Here is an 18,933-nt window from a genome sequence, read left to right on the forward strand (position 1 = left end):
AACTAAATGTCTTTTGTTTAAGCCATCCGGCCTGTGGTATTTGGTTTTGGCAACTCGAACAGACTAACGCAGGGCCCATAACCAAAAAAAAGGTTCAGAGCCATTGGACCCGCTGGTTGCCAGAAACCCATCCTGGACATTCATGTTTCAATACAACGATTTTAGGCACTTGCAGATTTCTTGAGTTCTTGCTTCGAACAGTGCAGGATATCATTTATTGCAACATACTTCCTCTGCTAATAGTTGCATAACACACATTTGTATCTATATAAACCCAAAGGCCAGAGTTTAAATCCTGATTCCACCATCTACTAGGTGTTTGACTTTGGAGAAGTTATCGCATGTTTGTGCCTTGAATATAAAGTAGGGATAACATTAGTGTCTCCCTCACATGGCTGTTGTGAGAATTAAATGACATAATGCATGTAGAGGGCCTAGCACATAATCAAGTTTCAAGAGATATTAGTAGCTTTTGTGATGAAAATGTAAGTAGCAGTCAGGGTTTTTTGCCCTTATAAACAACACTGTTGTGAGCAAACCTCTTTATACACAGAGAATTGTTTTTAAGTCCTTAGCTGGATTAACTAAGAGGAAAAGACTAAAGTAACTGAAATCATAAATAAAAGAGGGGATATTACAACCAACGTGACAATAATAAACAGGATTTTACAAGAATATCATGACCAATTGTGGCAATAAATTGGACAACCTAGAAGAAATGGATAAATTCCTAGGAACACACAATCTACCAGAACTGAATCAAGGAGAAACAGAAAACACAATAGACCAACAATGAGATTGAATCGGTAATGACAACCCCCCCCGCACACACACACACAAAATCAGGAACTGATAGCTTCACTGGAGAATTCCACCAAACATTTAAAAAATTAATACCAATCTTTCTCAAATGCTTCCAAAAAATCGAAGAAGAGGGAACACTTCCAAACTCATTTTATGAGGCCAGCGTTATCCTGATATCAAAGGCACCAAAAGAAAAGAATACTAGAGGCCACATTCCCGGATGAATGCGGATGCAAAAATCCTCGACAAAATACTAGCAAAACAATTCAACAGCACATTAGCAGGACTATGTGCCACGGTCAAAAGGGATTTATCCCTTGGTGCAAGGATAGTTTAGCATACAAAAATCAATCAATGTAATAAAACACATTAACTGAATGAAGGACAAAAATCACACGATCTTCTCTATAGATGCACAAAAAATTCAACACTCCTTCATGAGAAAACACAGTCAAACAACTAGGAGTAGAAAGAAATTACCTCGACATAATAAAGTCCACAAATAACATCATACTCAGCGGTGAAAGTCTGAAATCGCTTCTTCTAAGGTGAGGAACAAGGCAAGGAAGCCCGCTCTCACCATTATGTTAGTATTCAACAACTGGAAGTCATAGCCAGAGCTGTTAGGAAAGCAAAAGAAATAAAAGGCATCCAAGTCAGAAAGAAGTAAAATTATCTCTGTTGAAGATAGCATGCTTTCGTACATGCAAAACTCAAAAGATTACACACACCCTTACACACACACATGGACACAACTGGTAGAACTAATAAACAAATTCAAAAAAGTTGTAGGACACAAAATCCAAAAGGAAAGTTCAGTTGTATTACTATACACTAACAAAGAACAATTTGAAAAGGAAATTAAGAAAACAATTCCATTGACATTAGCAGCAAAAAAGAATAAAATACTGAGGAATAAACTCAAGCAAGGAGTCAAAAGACTTGTACACTGCCAACTACAAAACATTGCTGAAGGAAACTAAAAAAGACACAAATAAACGGAGAGGCATCTCTCTGCACAGACAGGAATATAAATATTGTTAAGAAGTCCACACTATCTAAGGTGGTTAATTTTATGTGTCAGCTTGACTGGTCCACAGAGTGCCTAGGTATTTAGTCAAACATTATTCCGGGTGTTTCTGTAGGGTGCTTTTTCATGAGATTAACATTTAAATCAGTCAACTGGATAAAACAGATTTCCTCCTGATAATGTGGGTGGGCTTTACCTAATCAGTTGATAGTCTGAATAAAACGAAAAGGCAACCTTTCCTCACGTAAGAGAATTCCTCCTGCGTGAAAGCCTTTGGACCTGGGACATCAGTTTCTTTTCCTGCCTTTAGACTCAAACTGAAATATCAGCTCTACTGGTTTGGTTCTTAGGCCTTCTAACCTGGGCTAGAGCTAAACCACTGGCTCTTCTGGGTCTCCAGCTAGCCAACTCACCCTCTAGATCTTGGGACTTACCAGCCTCTACATTCGAATGAGTCAATTCTTTTACACACACACACACTCCACTGGATCTGTTCCTCTAACACACTACCCAGAGTGATCTACAGATCCAATGCAAACCCTATCAAAATCCCAATAGCATGTTTTACAGAAATAGAAAAACTCGTCCTAAAATTTAAATAGAATCTAAAAAGAGATCCTAAATAGGGAAAACAATTTGGAAAAAGAAAAAGTAGAGAACTCACACTTCCTGATTTCAAAACTTTACAAAGCTACAGTAATGAAAACTGTATGTTAGTGCCATATTAACAAATAGATCGGTGGAGTAAACTAGAGATCTTAGAAATAAACCCTCACTTTTAGAAGGTGTGCCAGGCCGTGGACTTCCTGAGAGAGGAAAAAAATGGCTTTCCTCTCTTTTTTTTTTTTTTTTTAAGGTTTAAGATCTTTGGATCAAAGCAAGGACTCTGAAGTCAGATTGCTTGGTTTCAATTCTACCACTGATCCCCATGGGCCAAATGACCTTGGGCCAGTGGCTGAACCTCTCAGTACCTGTTTCCTCACCTGTAAGAGGCTGGTGATCATTAGTACTATAGTCCTAGGAGGGTCACAAGGAAGCATTACTATTTATGTACAGCACTTAGAAGAGTGCCGGGCACAGGGTCCCTGCTCTATAAGTTGCTTTTCATAGATTCAGCCAAATTACCTCCCAAATGGATTTCTTGCACCACCGCCACAGAGGTTTGCTCCTCAACTCACCCACTCTCGGAATGGTTAAGCACTTGGAAGCTTGTCGTCCTAGTGCAGGAAGCCCGATTCGTGGTTTTAGTTTACATCTCCAGGGTCAGCGGTGGTGAGCATCTTTGAAGGGGGGACTGGACAGTGAGACTCTCTCTTCTTTGAATTGCCTCAGAGTGGGGAAAGAGCTGAGGGAGTGAGGTCAACCCCAGACTGTCCCCCAAATCTGCCTGCCAAGAACGTTTGATGGAGCAGTTGAGGCAGAGATGTTACAGAAGAAAACGACAATCCCTTTGTCCTCTGGCCACTTAGGGAGAAGTACGCCGACCACTCATCACTGAGCGCGGGATTCCTCTGCCCATTCTCCCATCGGGTCATAAGACTTGTGGTGGAAGGGAGGCTGGCAAATGCTTTCAGCACGTGCTAGGCGCCCAGCGCCTCCATCCTGACGTTTCATCCTCACCTCCCAGGAGACCAGCGCCCTCAGTACCTTCCTGCCTCCTGCTCCACCCACTTTGTACACAGTCAGGGCTCAGGGCTGTGACTCTAACCGGAAAGGGGAGGTGGGACAGGAGGAGGTGGGACGAGAGGCTTGACAGAGGTATACACGCAGCATCACCTTCAGCCACCAACTCGCCATCTGCCGGGATGGCCTTTGGGCTTGGCAGCAAACCACAGGAGGCCCTCGACCCCATTGGTTACACCTCGAGGGCGCGGGCAAACAAGGCGTGTGCTGCTTGGCAGGAACCGGACCAATGAGGAGGCGGCAGCGCTGGCTCGCTGAAAGCCTCGCGTGATTTGAGGCGATCTCCTGTGTGTGGTGCGCGTGGTGCGCGTGGCGCTTGACGGCGTGCGCCAGACGCCACCCGCCTCGCCTGCCCTGACCGCCGCCACCGCTGCCACCTCGATCCGGTTGATAAATCGTCACCGTCCCAGGTCCGCCGGCCACCCAGATTGCGACATGAGCTCCTCAGATGGTGAGGCGGCTGTTTGGGGAGCGGGTTTCGGCTCAGAGTGCGGGAGCAGACCAGCGGCCTTGAGGCCAGCTCCACAGCCCCGCGGGGACCCAGGCCATGCCCCGAGCCGGGGGCACCGCGAAGCGGCGAGGGTGAGGGTGGGGATGGCTTCCTAGACCCTGAAGGCTTCGAGTCAGAGTGGGAGGTGCCGGAAGCGGGAGGGCAGGTGCTGTGGGGCCGCGAAGACCGGCCTGGCTCCCCGGCCGACGACCAGGGGGACGTCCTGCAGCTGGCTGACGAGTCAGTGGCGACCGTCCTGCAGCAGCTGACCAACCTGGGCTTGCGGGGCATCCGCAGATGCCTGTTCCCGGAGAGCTACGTGGTCGGCGAAGGGTCTCCCTTGTGGGACCTCGAGGCGCGTCCCGGCAGTCGAGGCGTGGCCGCCCGGAGGTGTGGGGAAGAGGCACAGGCTGAGGCCTGCCCTCTCCAGGTCGGCGGAGTCGAGGCGGGCCGGGCCTGGGGGATCCCGAAGAGAGGCAGTAAGAGTAGGTTGAAGGTGGCTGTGGATCGCCAGCGGCTCCCCTCAGAAAGCCCAGCCGGGCTGCTGTCCGACTCCGAGTCCTCTGATGAGTTCAGTGAGATAGAGCTGATGAGGGTGAGCATTTATGCCAAAGACAGAGGCCAGGCCAAGCTCAACGGCCCCAAGGACCCCGGGGACACACCCAGAGACTCGAAAGTCCAAGGCAGGGAGAATCTCGTTAACGTGCCAGGCACTTGCCTGTCCTCGGCTCTGCGAGGATTAATCTCGGTTGTGGAAAGGCAGGTCAGGCAGGGCGATGCAGAGCAGGAGGACGTCTCTCCCCCTAAGAAATTGCAGAGCGTGCTCAGGGAGAAGGGGGGCAGCCTGCCCAGGTACCCGGGAGTAGCAGTAGCATCAGCTACTGCAGCTGCCACTACAGGCAGCCTACCGCGGCCCAGTCCTAGGAGGAAGGGGGAACAGGAGAAGAAATCCCTCAGGGGCGTCTCCAAACCTGCCCCGGGGAGAACCTTCCCTTCCTGGGAGCAGGGAATCTCGGCCACTCCCCTGGATCCGGTCACCTTCCCCCCAGTCTCCGGCATCCCGCTGCTTGAGAGGTCCAAGAAGTATGCCTTGGTCCCTTCGGGAGCCAAAGAATCCAAGCAAACCGGCGCTCGGAAGAAATCCATGGCTAGGCGGGCACGGGAGTTGGTGGCAGCAATGGCGGTGTCCGGAGAAGACAACGACCCAAATAGAGACCCATTCCCAAAGGGCCGAGTGAGTAGGCCAGGCCCCTCCTCGCTCCCCCCTCTTCCCCCTGCCATCCTCCCCAGGACACAGGTCTTCACCCGTGCTCCCTCTGTCCATCCCTCAGGGGTGGTCATTGGGTGGCCCTCGGTCACTGGGTCATTAGGATGCCAGATTGGGGTCTTTTACTAGGGACAAACGTTAAGGTAGCACTTTGGGTGTGCTGGGCTGGGTTCTCCACCCTTGGCCTGTTTCCAGCCAGGCTGGGGCTGGAGTGGAAGGGAGAGCTGGTAGCTGAATTGATTTGAGGGGCCCCTTAAAAGCTTCACAGAGCTTCGGTGTTTAGACACATCACTTTCCTGAATCCTACTTCCTAGCTGATCCCCAAACCTTCCTTGCAGGGGCCCCAGGCTTTCTCAGTGCCACACTGTTGTCCCCAGCTCAGCTCTGCCTGCTGGCCTGGGGCTGACTTAGAGGGAATGTGCTGAAGAGATCAGCCTTTCAGTTTCCTTTCCAGTTCCCTGCCTCAGCTCGGTCTTGAATCACACGAGGTCTCACACACACAGACATAGACATATAAATGCACTGGTACACACAGGTGCATGCACACACACACATCCTTACTCCAGGTCAGTGAGAAATCTTTGTTCTTAGCTGACCACTGACAGGGCACCGGCGTCTTGTCCACAGGTGGTGCGTCAAGGAGAACCCAGCAGCACCAACGTCAACATCAGAGGCGGGCAGGATTCAGGAAACTCAGAGCCCGTGGCCATGAACAAGGGAGAAGTCATGCCCAGAGGGCCTGGCCCCTCAGGTGAGTGTCCTGGGTTTTGATATGGGGGCAGGGAACCAGGGGTGAGGGCAGAAACCTCTGTCTGTCTCTCTCTCTTTTCTGGGGCCTCAGCCTTGCTCTCAGGCTGCCTCTTCCATGGGAAACAGGTGTCAGCAGGGCTAGCCCTGGCCCCATCACCTTCTGTGTGGGATTTGTTTGGCAGGGGTGATCGGTGGCAGTGCCCCAACAGCTACTCTGGGCGTAGACCTGCAGGCTAATAGCGTTTTCTGTGAAGTGCTGTTCGCCCACATTGCTCTCCCAGGTGCTGGCCGTGGCTGCCGCTCTGGGAGGCTCGAACCCAGAACCACAGTCTTTCGGGACCATCGTGGTAAAATGGCTGCCCCTGAGGAATAGGAGGGGCAGGCCCAGAGAGAAGGTTTGGGCTGCCTGCCGGGCAGAGCCGGGGAGGCTTGATGCTAGCAGAGGGTGGTACTGCCTCACCTCACGTTAGACCCTGCTTGGCCCTTTCCACCTCACTGGGAGCCTGGGAAGCTGGATTGTGTGTCCTTTCCCTGTCAGGTGACCGTGAACCAACTGACCATCCCCCAAGACCGAAAAGGCGGCAGCAGCCAGCTGCAAGGCAGGGCTGTCCTCGGGTAATGCTTCTTCTGGCTCCTGGAAATGCACACCCAAACCCCATGGTGGGATCTGGGTCCAAGTTCAACTGACATGTGTGGGCACCCCCCCCGCCCCCCGCCCCGTCCCCATCCCACACCCCAGGGAGGGAGCCCACCTCCTTTCCTCTGAGGAAAGTCTTTCCCTTGCCAGTCTAGACACCTGGCTTTGGGATGGAGGGCCCGGGGGGAGAGGAGAGGAGGAGGAGAGGGGAGGCGGGTGTATACTAACCATTTCTCTTCCTGCTGTGTCTGCTGGCCTAGTGTCTGGTGCTACAGAGAGAAATAGACGACCTTAAGGAGCAACTTGGTATGAGGAACCAGGGACAGAGAGCAGTGGGTTCTTAATGCAGAAGTGGGGTGGGCCCTTGGGGTGGGTGGGCTGCCGGTGCAGGAGGCCTCGTAGGGACCAGCATTCCTGTGGGGAGGAGAACCTATCACGCCTGACCCTGGAGCGGGCGGTGCATGTTCAGCTGGGCGTGTGGACAAGGAGCAAAGTGCTGTGTGGACTGCGTGCACACTCTGCCAGCCAGGCGAGTCCTAGAGAGCTCCTTCTGATAGGACTTGTAGAGATGCCTTGTTGATCTGGTGTGGCCTCGGAGGTTCTTGTTGGATTGTTTGTGAGACAATTTTTGAATGGTCTGGGCGTGGCCCCGACCTTGAGAGCTGCTGGCACATTTTGTTTCCTTTTAGGAAATGGCTCCACATTTAATTCCGGTAGTGGGGAGTGACGAGGCCCAGAGCTCTTTGCATCGGGGCTGGGGGTATGTGGGTTTCAGGTTGCAGGGCTAGGTGGTTCCCCACGGGGACAGGGGGACAGGCTTCTATGTCCGTCTGTCTAGAGCACCTGTTTATGCCTCTCCCTGTTGCAGCCTCCATGCAGTACCAGGTTGACAAGTTCCGGATCCTTTGAAATGAGTGTTACACACCCCACACCCCTTCCCACAGTCCTGGCTGTTGAGCAGGGCCGTGGGCTGGCCCTGGCTTGAGGCTCTTCCCTGACTCTGCTGTTTCACAGGTTGAGCCCAGTATCTTCCGGCAAGAGGAGCAGCTGTTACCTCCGGGGCCGGCGAGCTGTGGCCAAGCTTGTTGCCTCCTGTTCTGCCTCCACCAGGGCATCCTCTGCCCCTTGTTTTGCCCCCTGTCTGCCCCAGTTTCACAGCAGTTTTTGATTAAAAGGCTTCTCATATTCTGTGTTCTGTCCTCTCTCTGGGGGGTAGGGGTTGGGGGAATGGGGCAAGGCCTGGTGGGGAGCCACTCCGTATCAGAGCCTGTTCCACAACAGTACCTCTGGCATCCTGTGGGGGGCACTCTGGGTCAGCCTGTGCTACCATCCAGGCCGTCAGGCCAGCGGAGCGCCCCTAGTGTGTGTTCTGTGTGGGCTCTGTCTGGCCACCTTGGCACGTCCCCCCTTTTCCCTGAAGGCCCTCTTCTAGTTCTCTAAACACCCTCCTCTGGGGTTTAGGAGTTTCCATTCATTGCTGCCATTCTGCCTCCCTGTCAGAAGGAAGTCATGACCCCCTTACAGAGCTCCAGTCTTTCACCCTTCCCTCACTGCACTCATTGTCCTGCTTACCCCGACCACTCTGCTTTCCTGTCAGAGCACCCTCGATCTCTCCCCTGGCTTGCCATCGATGACCTTGCCTGCATGTTTACTTAAGCAGGTGGTAACAGGCACAGGTTTGCTCATCTTCCCCCTTCCCCTGCCCTACCCTCTCAGTGGAGTCCCTACCCCACCCCACCCCCGGAGCCACCTTGCAAGCAGGAACCTGCGTACTCTCCCCGCTCTCTTTAGCACTCACCCCTGAGACTCAGGCACCAAAACTTTGGCTTCCCCTTCCTTGGGTTCAGTAAAGGGCATGAGGATGAATCTTGGACCCGCTGAACTGGGGAGCAGGATCGAAGCTCAGGGGAACACAGGGGAACACAGGAGAAAAGCTCAGGTTAGTTGCTGAGCTGGAGGTCAGGAGAGGCGTCTGGTGCCAGTCTGGGGCAGAGTGCACCCTGACAGCTAGAGATGGATGGTCCGGTCCTTGGAGCTTTCATATCCTCCCTGCCCTAACCAACTGACCAGCCTGCACTCCTGCAGCCTGGATGTCTCTCTGCCCTTGAGTGGAAACGGGCCCATCAGGCTCTATGACAAGTATGGTTGGTAAGTCTGTGTTCTTACAGGGTCTCCATCAAATACCGTTCCACCAGCCCCATGACATAGATTTTCCTGCAAATGATACTTCCCGGAGTGTCCCAGCTCAGTCTCCCAGACTACTTGTTAGGGCACACAAGACTGAGTCTGAAATCCATGTTCAATTCCCGTCCCTCCCTCCCGCCCTGAAGTTTGGGGAGGACTTCCTTCTCTCAGCCAAGACCCCAGGGCTGTGCCAGCCTGAGACTCAGAGGGACACATTTGTATTGGAGTGAAATGAGGGTAGGTTCTGCCTGACTCCCTTCCTGAAAGACCACGGTTTTATTTCACAAAAGAGGGTATGATGGTAGGTAGCACATTCAAAGTTGGTGCCTGGGCATCTCTCTGGGTGAATTAAAGTCATCAGGGATAATGCCCCTTGAGGCAGAAAGGTGTGATTCGGGGAGTAATGGAAATAGAGCCTGGTCCAGATTCTGTAAGGCACTGAGTGAGCCGAAGCAAGGGTCGGATCTCCTTTATTCAAGGGGTGTTGTCACGTTCCCAAAACATAGAAGGGGGAGGATGCAGTTCACCAAACCTCAGGACAGGACATCCCAAAATGTTGGAGTCGCTGGAGGAGGCACTGGATCCTACCTTGCGATTCTGTGATGTCTGCCAACTGCTGAGGGTGTGGATGAGTGAAAATGGGAAGGGTGGCTTCGGAGACTACCTGGGACGTGGCTGCCCATCTTAGAAACAGGAGATCCCCCCCCAACCTGGATTACTTGTGGGGAGTTAGGGGTGACTGCACCTGAGCTATGGGGAGCCCTTGGGCCCGCCCTTCCCCCACATTTTGACCTTGACTTCCTTCCGGGGCTCATGGCATGAGGTCAGGTGGACAGAGCACGAGGGTTGGGCCAGTCACAGACCTCAGGGTCAGCAAAGAACATGCGTGGGACTTACTCCTTCCACTCAGACCCCTCCCTGGAGCAGGAGGGCCTGATCACTTAGTTTACAGCTGATCCGGTGGTTATTGCCTGGTGGTGTAGCACATCTCGCTGTTGTCCGAGTGAGTAGATTTGGCAGAGACCTTCCCGCTGAGGTTTCTGCCCACCGAGACACGTAGGTAAGTTGTGCCTGGGGAGAAGTCAAGCACCAGCATCAGCACCACCCTTGGGCCGAGTGGGGCACGGGACTGTGGTCACCAGGGTGAGGAAGTTGGAGAAGCTCATGGAAGTGGAGGTGCGAGGGCGTGAACACAACCCCTCGCTCACTTTTCACCAGGCTCCCTTCCCTCCTCTGGGCACACAGTTCAGACCAACTACCTCACTATAATGTTGCTGGAAACATATACATCACAGGCCTTGGCTCAGCCCCAAGCCTTCCACTTCCAGCGGGAAATCTGAGGCATAGGTTAAAGAAATACATCTGCGCCCCAGAGGGTAGGAGGAAGGCCGAAGCCCAGCCTCATTCGGTGCACCCCTGTTGCCTTTCCCCCTCAGGCCCCTTCTCCAGCCTGGGAGACAGTGACAGCTGCTTTGGAGAGCCCTAGGCCCCATCCTGCCTGTCCAACACCTGGGAAGAGGCTCCCTCCCCATTACACCCCCACCCCACCAGCCCCAGCCCCAGCCCCAGCCCCAGGCCTACCTCTCTCTCTGGACTCTTGAGGGAGATTGGCACAAACAAAGAAGGTAGAGGAGGTGAGTCCTGAAGAGGGAGCCTGGGGTGGTGAGCACAGTAAACTTGCCCAAAGATGTCCAAGTCCTAATCCCTGCAGTTGGCTTGTAGTTTCCTTTGCGTGATAACAGTGGGTTATGCTTGCAGATGCAATGAAGGCTGCTACTCAGCTGACTTAATGTGGGGTAAGTTTCACCTGCATTGGCCAGGTTCGGCCGGGCACACTGGGGCTGCCAGATTTTCCACCTTGACTATCCCTGGGTAACTATCCCAGTCCCTGGAGTGTCCCAGTGTTTGAATGACTGTGGTGTGCTTGATGCCCTTGTGCTCGTGCGATCTTGAAGGCCTGGTAAGTACTGCTCAGATGCAGATGGAGAACAGGCCTGTAGTTTCGAACCCCCCTTTTGTTCCAAGCCAATCACTTCTTCCTCCCTAGTCCTCTTGAGGTATCTGCCAGCCTGACTTTTACCAGGATGATTCACTTTTTGAAAAGGATTTACTATTGCTTTTTATTAAAATAACCCTTCCAAACATAAAAGATTAATTACATTGAATTAAACAGACCATACATATACACGTTGTGGAGCGTGTGAGCCCTCAGTATCACAAATAATCATGAACCAATCAACCCATGTAACTATACTCAGGTGACATAAATGTACATTGCACGTCCAGAAGTCACCGATATGTTCTTTTCTCTGAGGAATCCAAATGGATAAATCTACATACTGCCCGATTCCATTTACTTCACATTCTTGAGGAGGCCAAACTATAGACACAGAAAACAGACTGGGGATTGCCAGGGTCTCGGGCTTGAGATTAGGGGTTAAACTACCAAAGAGAATGAAACAATTTTGTAGCTGATGAAAATGCTTTTTATGTTGATTGTAGTGGTGTTTCCATAATCGAATGTTTGTAGGCACTTAGATTTTTATGTAAATTAATTTCAGTAAACCCATATTATTTAATAAACTGTAGAAAGTACAGTATGAGACCGCAATCAGAGAAGAAAAAGAAACAAAGGGAGTCCAAAATGGAAAAGGAAAATGAAAACTGTCACTGTTTGCATGTGACATGTTACTATACATTGGAAATCCTAAGGATGCCACCTGAAATCTTCCAGAATTCATAAATCAATTCAGTAAAGTTGAAGAGTACAAAATTATTATATAGAAATCTGTTACATTGCTATCCTGTTCATGGGGTCCAATCCCAAAGAAGGGTAATGCCAAAGAACGTTCAAACTACCATACAACTGTGCTCATTTCATATGCTAGTAAGTGAAAGTGAAAGTGTTAGTTGCTCAGTCGTGTGTGAGTCTTGGCGTCCCCATGGACTGTAACCCAACAGGCTCCTCTTTTATGGGTTTCTCCAGGCAAGAATACCTACCTAAATATCCATCGACAGAGGAATGGATAAAGAATATGTGGTACCTATATACAGCGGAATATTACTTAACCATAAAAAGAATGAAATAATGCCACTTGCAGCAACATGGATGGACGTAGTGATTGCCATACTGAGTGAAGAAAGTCAGAAAGAGAAAGACAAATGTCCCTTACACGTGGAACCTAAAAAACTGTACAAATGAACTTATTAACAAAACGGAAACAGACTTTGAAAACTTATGATTACCAAAAGGGAAAGGCAGAGGTAGGGAAGGGATAAAGATCCTCATCTGGAACACCCTAATGAGAGATGTTGAAGATGACATAAAGAGATGGAAAGAAAGATCATATTCTTGTGAGGCCAAGCATTTGCAACTAGCCTCTGCTTTCCATTTCCCAAGGAAGGAGGCAAGCGGGCTTGAGTCCAGGTATTTACAATCAACCTCCGGCTTGCCCTTTGAAAGAGAAAGAATAAGAGATACAGGGTAAATAGTCAGGCTTTGTCTCCTGAGGACACTTTAAGATAACAGCTCTGGCAGAGACAGAGGGGCTACTCTCCGTTTGAGTAAAAGAGCAAGAGGTCACGTGTGTCCCATTCTCAGGGCAGGAGAGACACTGCACATGGGCAGAAAGGCTCCTTGGGGGTCAAAAACAAAGGGGCCCCACCCCATAATATGTGATGCAACGTCTCCCCCTTAGGTCTCTGTGCTGGCATGCATCTTGGGATAGAGTTGCTCATGCATGTTGGGGAGGGTCCTAGGGCAGGTCAGGTGTGAGAAAAGAAACAGGATAACTGGCCAAACGGAAACAAAGACCCAAAAGGACTGCCCTATATAAGTGACTTAACTGCCTCTCACTGCACTCCTCCTCATTAGGACAGATGCCCACACCCTGTCTCTCCAAGTGTGTATCATTGCCTTCTCTGTCTTAACTAAACAAGCTGTTTCTCTGTGTGCTCTCCTACTTGTTGTGCTGTGTCTCTAACAATACACTCTGTACCTCTTTTTACAGATTTTGCCTCCTTGAGAAATGCATTTTTCAAAGGGGCAAACTTAAAGCCACAGCTCTGTTTTTTAAGGAATCTCCACACTGTTCTCCATAGTGGCTGTACTAGTTTGCATTCCCACCAACAGTGTAAGATGGTTCCCTTTTCTCCACACCCTCTCCAGCATTTATTGCTTGTAGACTTTTGGATAGCAGCCATTCTGACTGGTGTGAAATGATACCTCATTGTGGTTTTGATTTGCATTTCTCTAATAATGAGTGATGTTGAGCATCTTTTCATGTGTTTGTTAGCCATCTGTATGTCTTCTTTGGAGAAATGTCTGTTTAGTTCTTTGGCCCATTTTTTGATTGGGTCGTTTATTTTTCGGGAATTCAGCTGCAGAAGTTGCTTGTATATTTTTGAGATTAATTGTTTGTCTGTTGCTTCATTTGCTATTATTTTCTCCCATTCTGAAGGCTGTCTTTTCACCTTGTTTATAGTTTCCTTTGTTGTGCAAAAGCTTTTAATTTTAATTAGGTCCCATTTGTTTATTTTTGCTTTTATTTCCAATAATCTGGGAGGTGGGTCATGGAGGATCCTGCTGTGATTTATGTCGGAGAGTGTTTTGCCTATGTTTTCCTCTAGGAGTTTTATAGTTTCTGGTCTTACGTTTAGATCTTTAAAGCTGCCATATGACCCAGCAATCCCACTGCTGGGCATATACACCGAGGAAACCAGAATTGAAAGAGACGCGTGTACCCCAATGTTCATCGCAGCACTGTTTACAATAGCCAGGACATGGAAGCAACCTAGATGTCCATCAGCAGATGAATGGATAAGGAAGCTGTGGTACATATACACAATGGAATATTACTCAGCCATTAAAAAAAATACATTTGAATCGGTTCTACTGAGATGGATGAAACTGGAGCCCATTATACAGAGTGAAGTAAGCCAGAAAGAAAAACAACAATACAGTATACTAATGCATATATACGGAATTTGAAAGATGGTAACGATAACCCTATATGCGAGACAGAATAAGAGACACAGATGCATGGAACAATTTTATGGACTCTGAGGGAGAAGGTGAGGGTGGGACGTTCTGGGAGAATGGCATTGAGACATGTGTATTGTCATATGTGAAACAGAGCACCATTCCATGTTCGATGCATGTGACAAGGGCTCAGGGCCGGGGCAATGGGATGATCCAGAAGGATGGGATGGGGAGGGAGGTGGGTGGGGGGTCCGGGAAGGGGAACACATGTAAACCCATGGCTGATTCATGTCAATGTATGGCAAAAACTATTACAATATTGTAAAGTAATTAGCCCCCAACTAAAATAAATAAATTAAAAAAAAAAAAAATAAAGCCACAGCTCACTGCTGCCTCTCTGAGATCACTTGGATTGGAAGAATCAATATTGGCAGAACGACTATACAACCCAGTGCAACCTACTGATGCTGAATCCCTATCAAATTACCGATGGTATTTTTCACAGAACTAGAACAAAAATTCTCAAGGTTTGTATGGAGACACAAAGGACTGTGAATAGCCAGAGCAATCCTGAGAGAGAAAAATGGAGCTGGAGGAATCAGGCTCCTGGGCTTCAGACTATACTACAAAGGTACAGTCATCAAAACAGTATGGTACTGGCACAAAAACAGAAATATTGATCAAAGGAACAGGATAGAAAGCCCAGAAATAAACCCATGTGCCTACGGTCAATTAATCTCTGACAACGGAGGCAAGAATATACAAAGGAGAAAAGACAGTCTCTGCAATAAGTGGTGATGGGAGAACAGCTGCACAGAAAAGAATGAAATTAGAACATTCTCTAACATCATACACAAAAATAAATTCAAAATGGATTAAAACCTAAATGTAACACAAGACACTATGTAACTCTTAGAGGAAAACATATGCAGAACACTCTTTGACATAAATCACAGCAATATGATTTTGCATCCACCTCCTAGAGTAATGAAAATAAAAACGAAAATAAACAAGTGGGATGTAATTAAACTTAAAAGCTTTTGGACAGCAAAGGTTGCGGGGGGGTGGGGGGTGGGGCGGGGACTATAAACAAGACGAAAAGACAACCCTCAGAATGGGAGAATACATTTGAAAATGATGTGACAGACAGGGGATTACCTTCCAATATACAAGCACTTCATGAACCTCATCATACATACATACATACATACATACGCATATATATATAAAATCTGCCCATTATGTTTTATAAAAAGGGGCAGAAATTGTGTTTCTCCAAGAAGACACACAGATGGCCAAAAACCACGTGAAAAGATGCTCAACATCATTAATTATCAGATAAATGCAAATCAGAACTACAATGAGGTATCACCTCACGCCTATCAGAATGGCCATCATCATAAATGTACAAACGGTAAATGCTGGAGAAAGTGTGGAGAAAAGAGAATCCTCCTTCACTGTTGATGGGAACATAAATTGGTACAACCACTACGGAGAAGAGTATGAAGTTTCCCTAAAAACTGAAAATAGAACTACCGTAAGATCCAGCAATCCCACTCCTGGGCATATATCTGGAGAAAACCATAATTTGAAAAGATGCATGCACTCAAATGTTGATTGCAGCACTCTTTACAACAGCCAAGACACGGTAGCTACCTAAATATCCAATGACGGAGAAATGGATAAGGAATATGTGATACATATATACAATGGAATATTACTTAACCATACAAAGAATGAAATAATGCCACTTGCCGCAACATGGATGGATGTGGTGATTGTCATACTGAGTGAGGAAAGTCAGAAAGAGAAAGACAAGTGTCCCTTAGGGGTGGAACCTAAAAAACTGTACAAAGGAACTTATTTACCAAACAGAAACAGACTTTGAAAACTTATGATTACCAAAAGGGAAAGCCAGCGGTAGGGGAGGGATAAATTAGAAGTTCGGGATTAACAGATACAGCCTACTATATGTGAAACAGATAATCAACAAGGGCCTTCTGTATAGCACAGGGAACTCTACTCAACATTGTGTAATAATTTTTATGGATAAAGAATCAGAAAAGAAATGGATATATGTAGATGTATAACTGAATCACTCTGCTGTACACCTGAACCTAACACAACATTGTAAATCAACTACACGCCAGTTAAAAATAAACATTAAATTAAAAGAAATGTTTTTAAAAGTACATTATGAATAGATATTGACACTACTTACTTTTTCTGAACATGGTTTTCTCCCATAGTTTGATAAGCTGGAAGGATATATCACCTCAAATTAAATCAAGTTTGTATTCCTGGGGTGAATCTGTGTGCTGTGCTGTGCTTAGTTGCTCAGTCCTGCCCGGCACTTTGCGACCCCATGGAGGGGGGAGCCCAGCGGCTCTTCTATCTATGGGGATTCTCCAGGCAAGAATACTGGAGTGGGTTGCCATGCCCTCCTCCCGGGGAACTTCCCCACCCAGGGATCGAACCCAGGTCTCCCGCATTGCAGGTAGGTTCTTTACCATCTGAGCCACCAGGGAAGCCCCGGGATGAACCTACTCATGGCATATGATGTATTTCCCTTTTGCATATCCTGTAGGATTCACCTTGCTAAGATTCTGTTTCTGGTTCTTGCTTTTATGCGCTGAGTGTGTGATTGACCTGTGCGTTTCCTTTCTCAAACTGTCCTTGACAGGATTTAATATCAAGGTTATTTCATTCTCAGGGAAATGAGTTTGGGAGTATCCCACCTTTTCTATTTTTCCTAAGGTTTTGTGTGAAATTGAAAATATTTATGCCTAGGATGTTTGTCAGCATTCAGTGGGGGATGCCTGGAGGATTTCTGTGAAAGTTGCTTTGACTACTGGTGTATTTCATTATGGTTACCTGGAGCAACTCAGGGTGGCTATTCTTTCTGGAGTCAGTGTTGGTAAGTTATTTCTTTTTTTTTTTTCTAAAAATTGGTCATCTTTTCCTAAGTTTTCAAACGGACTGGAATAAAGTGGCCCATGATGTCCTCTTTGCCCCCAAATTTTATTTTCGGAAATATCTCTCTTACATGTAGCTGTTGTTGTTGTTCAAGTCACTAAGTCGTGTCCAACTCTTTGCGACCCCATGGACTGCAACACACCAGGCTGCCCTGTCCTCCACTATCTCCTGGAGTTTGCTCAAACTCGTGTCCATTGAGTCGGTGATGGCATCCAACCACCTCCTCCTGTGTACCCCACCCCCACCCCACCTTATCCTCCTGCCCTCACTCTCTCCCAGCATCAGGGTCTTTTCCACTGAGTCCTAACCACTGGACCCCCAGGGTATTCCTTCTACGGATAGCAGTTGCAAGAAAACAGCACAGAACACCCAAAGATCCTTCACCTGGACTGAGTCACTATTAATATTTTGCCACATTTGCCATAGTCTCTGTCTGTCTCTCTCTCTGTTTTGTTGAATCACTGGAGTTCCTTTAAGACGTTGCGGTGTATCTTCTCTCAATATTCCAGTATGGATCTCTAAAGAAAAAGATTAGTCTGCCTCAAAATCTTAATGCAATTATCATACTCAGGAAATTTAATTTTGAGACAATACAGTTACCTACTATATGATCCTCACTCAAAATGTCTGATCGTCCCAATATGGTTTTTCTACCTGATTTCTAAAATAAGTTTGCTTCCAAATAAAGGCCACGTGATGCATTTGGTTGTCAAGCGTCTTCAGTGTCCTGTAAACTATAACATTTCCCTAGATTTTTTTGGTCTTGCACGATAGTGACATTTTTAAAGATCCAATCCAGGTGGTTTTTAGAAATCTTCTCCAGTTGAATTTGTCTCATTGCTGCTTCCTGATTCCACTCAGGTTAAATGTTTTGGCAGGAATACCGCAAAGTTGATGTCCTGTCCGTCTCCGTGCATGGCATCAGGATATTCTTTAGATTCTTCCAATTCTATTCAGATATATTTGACATGCAGAACTGTATAAATTTAAAGTGTACAGCATCATGGTTTGACTTATATACATCATGAAATGAAATGATTATCACAATAAGTTTAGTGAACGCTCATCTTCTCATATAGATACAAAATTAAAGAAAAAGACAATTTTTCTTGTGAGAAGAACTCTTAGGATTTGCTCTCTTAACAACTTTCATATATAACATACGGCAGTGTCGATTGTATTTACCATGTTGTACGTTACATCCCTCGTACTTATTTATCTAGTAACCGGAAGTCTGCCCCTTTTGCCCACCTTTGTCCAATTCCCCTCCCCCACACCTACCCTTTGGTAAGTGCAAATCTGATCTCTTTTCCTCCGCATCTTTGTTTGTTTGCTTGTTTGTCTGTTTGCAAGCGTAATTGACCTACAACACCATGTTAGTTCCTGGGATACAACATCGTGATTTATTATTTCTATACATTTCAAAATGGTCAGCACTGTAATTCTAGTTATGATATGCCACCATACAAGGGCAGTGCGTAGTTATTGACTATATTCCCTACACTGTGCGTGTCTCTTTTTCTATCTGATTATTTTAAGTTGCTGGCCTCTTAAGTTTAAATGCATATTAACTACCCCCCTTCTTTACTCCTCTCCTCACGTTTACTGTTTCTGACATCATATTTTCCATCTTTTTCTTCTGTGTATCCTTTAACTAAGGGGCTTCCCAGGTGGCTCAGCGGTAAAGCATTTGCCCGCCAATGCAGGAGACGTGGGTTCGACCTGTGGGTCGGGAAGGTCCCCTGGAGAAAGAAATGGCAACCGAATCCAATATCCTTGCCTGGAGAATCCCATGGACAGGGGAGTCTGGCGGGCTAGGTCCATGGGGCTTCAAAGACTCGAACATGACTTAGCAACTAAACAACAGCAACACTCCCGTACCTACTCATTGCGGATACAGATGCTTTTTACTACTTTAGTCCTTTATCCTTCCCACTAGCTTTGTAAGTCATTGATGTACTACCTTTACTGTATATTCGCCTTTATCAGTGAGCTTTCTCCTTTCATCATTTTCTTTTCTTTTTTTTTTTTATAAATTTATTTATTTTAGTTGGGGGCCAATCACTTCACAACATTGCAATAGTTTTTGCCATACATTGACATGAATCAGCCATGGGTTTACATGTGTTCC

The 18,933-nt window shown here is 47.5% G+C and overlaps 1 protein-coding gene and 1 long non-coding RNA gene across 2 annotated transcripts; one reads left to right on the forward strand and one right to left on the reverse strand.

Moving 5' to 3' along the window:
• Positions 1-938: 938 nt before the first annotated feature.
• LOC145535569 (uncharacterized) lies at positions 939-3,635 on the reverse strand. Its single transcript, XR_014075478.1, has 2 exons — positions 3,013-3,635; positions 939-1,424 (listed from the first exon to the last, which is right to left on the reverse strand). It is a non-coding gene; the product is annotated as an uncharacterized LOC145535569 (long non-coding RNA).
• Positions 3,636-3,639: 4 nt separating this feature from the next.
• LOC145535684 (uncharacterized protein CXorf49 homolog) lies at positions 3,640-7,846 on the forward strand. Its single transcript, XM_081564064.1, has 7 exons — positions 3,640-3,721; positions 3,795-3,968; positions 5,057-5,241; positions 5,902-6,025; positions 6,563-6,639; positions 6,922-6,967; positions 7,676-7,846. The coding sequence occupies exons 1-7, from the start codon at positions 3,640-3,642 to the stop codon at positions 7,678-7,680; spliced, it is 693 nt and encodes a 230-aa protein (XP_081420190.1). The 3' UTR covers positions 7,681-7,846.
• The last annotated feature ends 11,087 nt before the right edge of the window (positions 7,847-18,933 follow it).

This window comes from Giraffa tippelskirchi, chromosome X, assembly GCF_054371585.1.
Source record: "Giraffa tippelskirchi isolate mGirTip1 chromosome X, T2T-mGirTip1v1.2.pri, whole genome shotgun sequence".
In the NCBI taxonomy this organism is placed as follows: domain Eukaryota; kingdom Metazoa; phylum Chordata; class Mammalia; order Artiodactyla; family Giraffidae; genus Giraffa; species Giraffa tippelskirchi.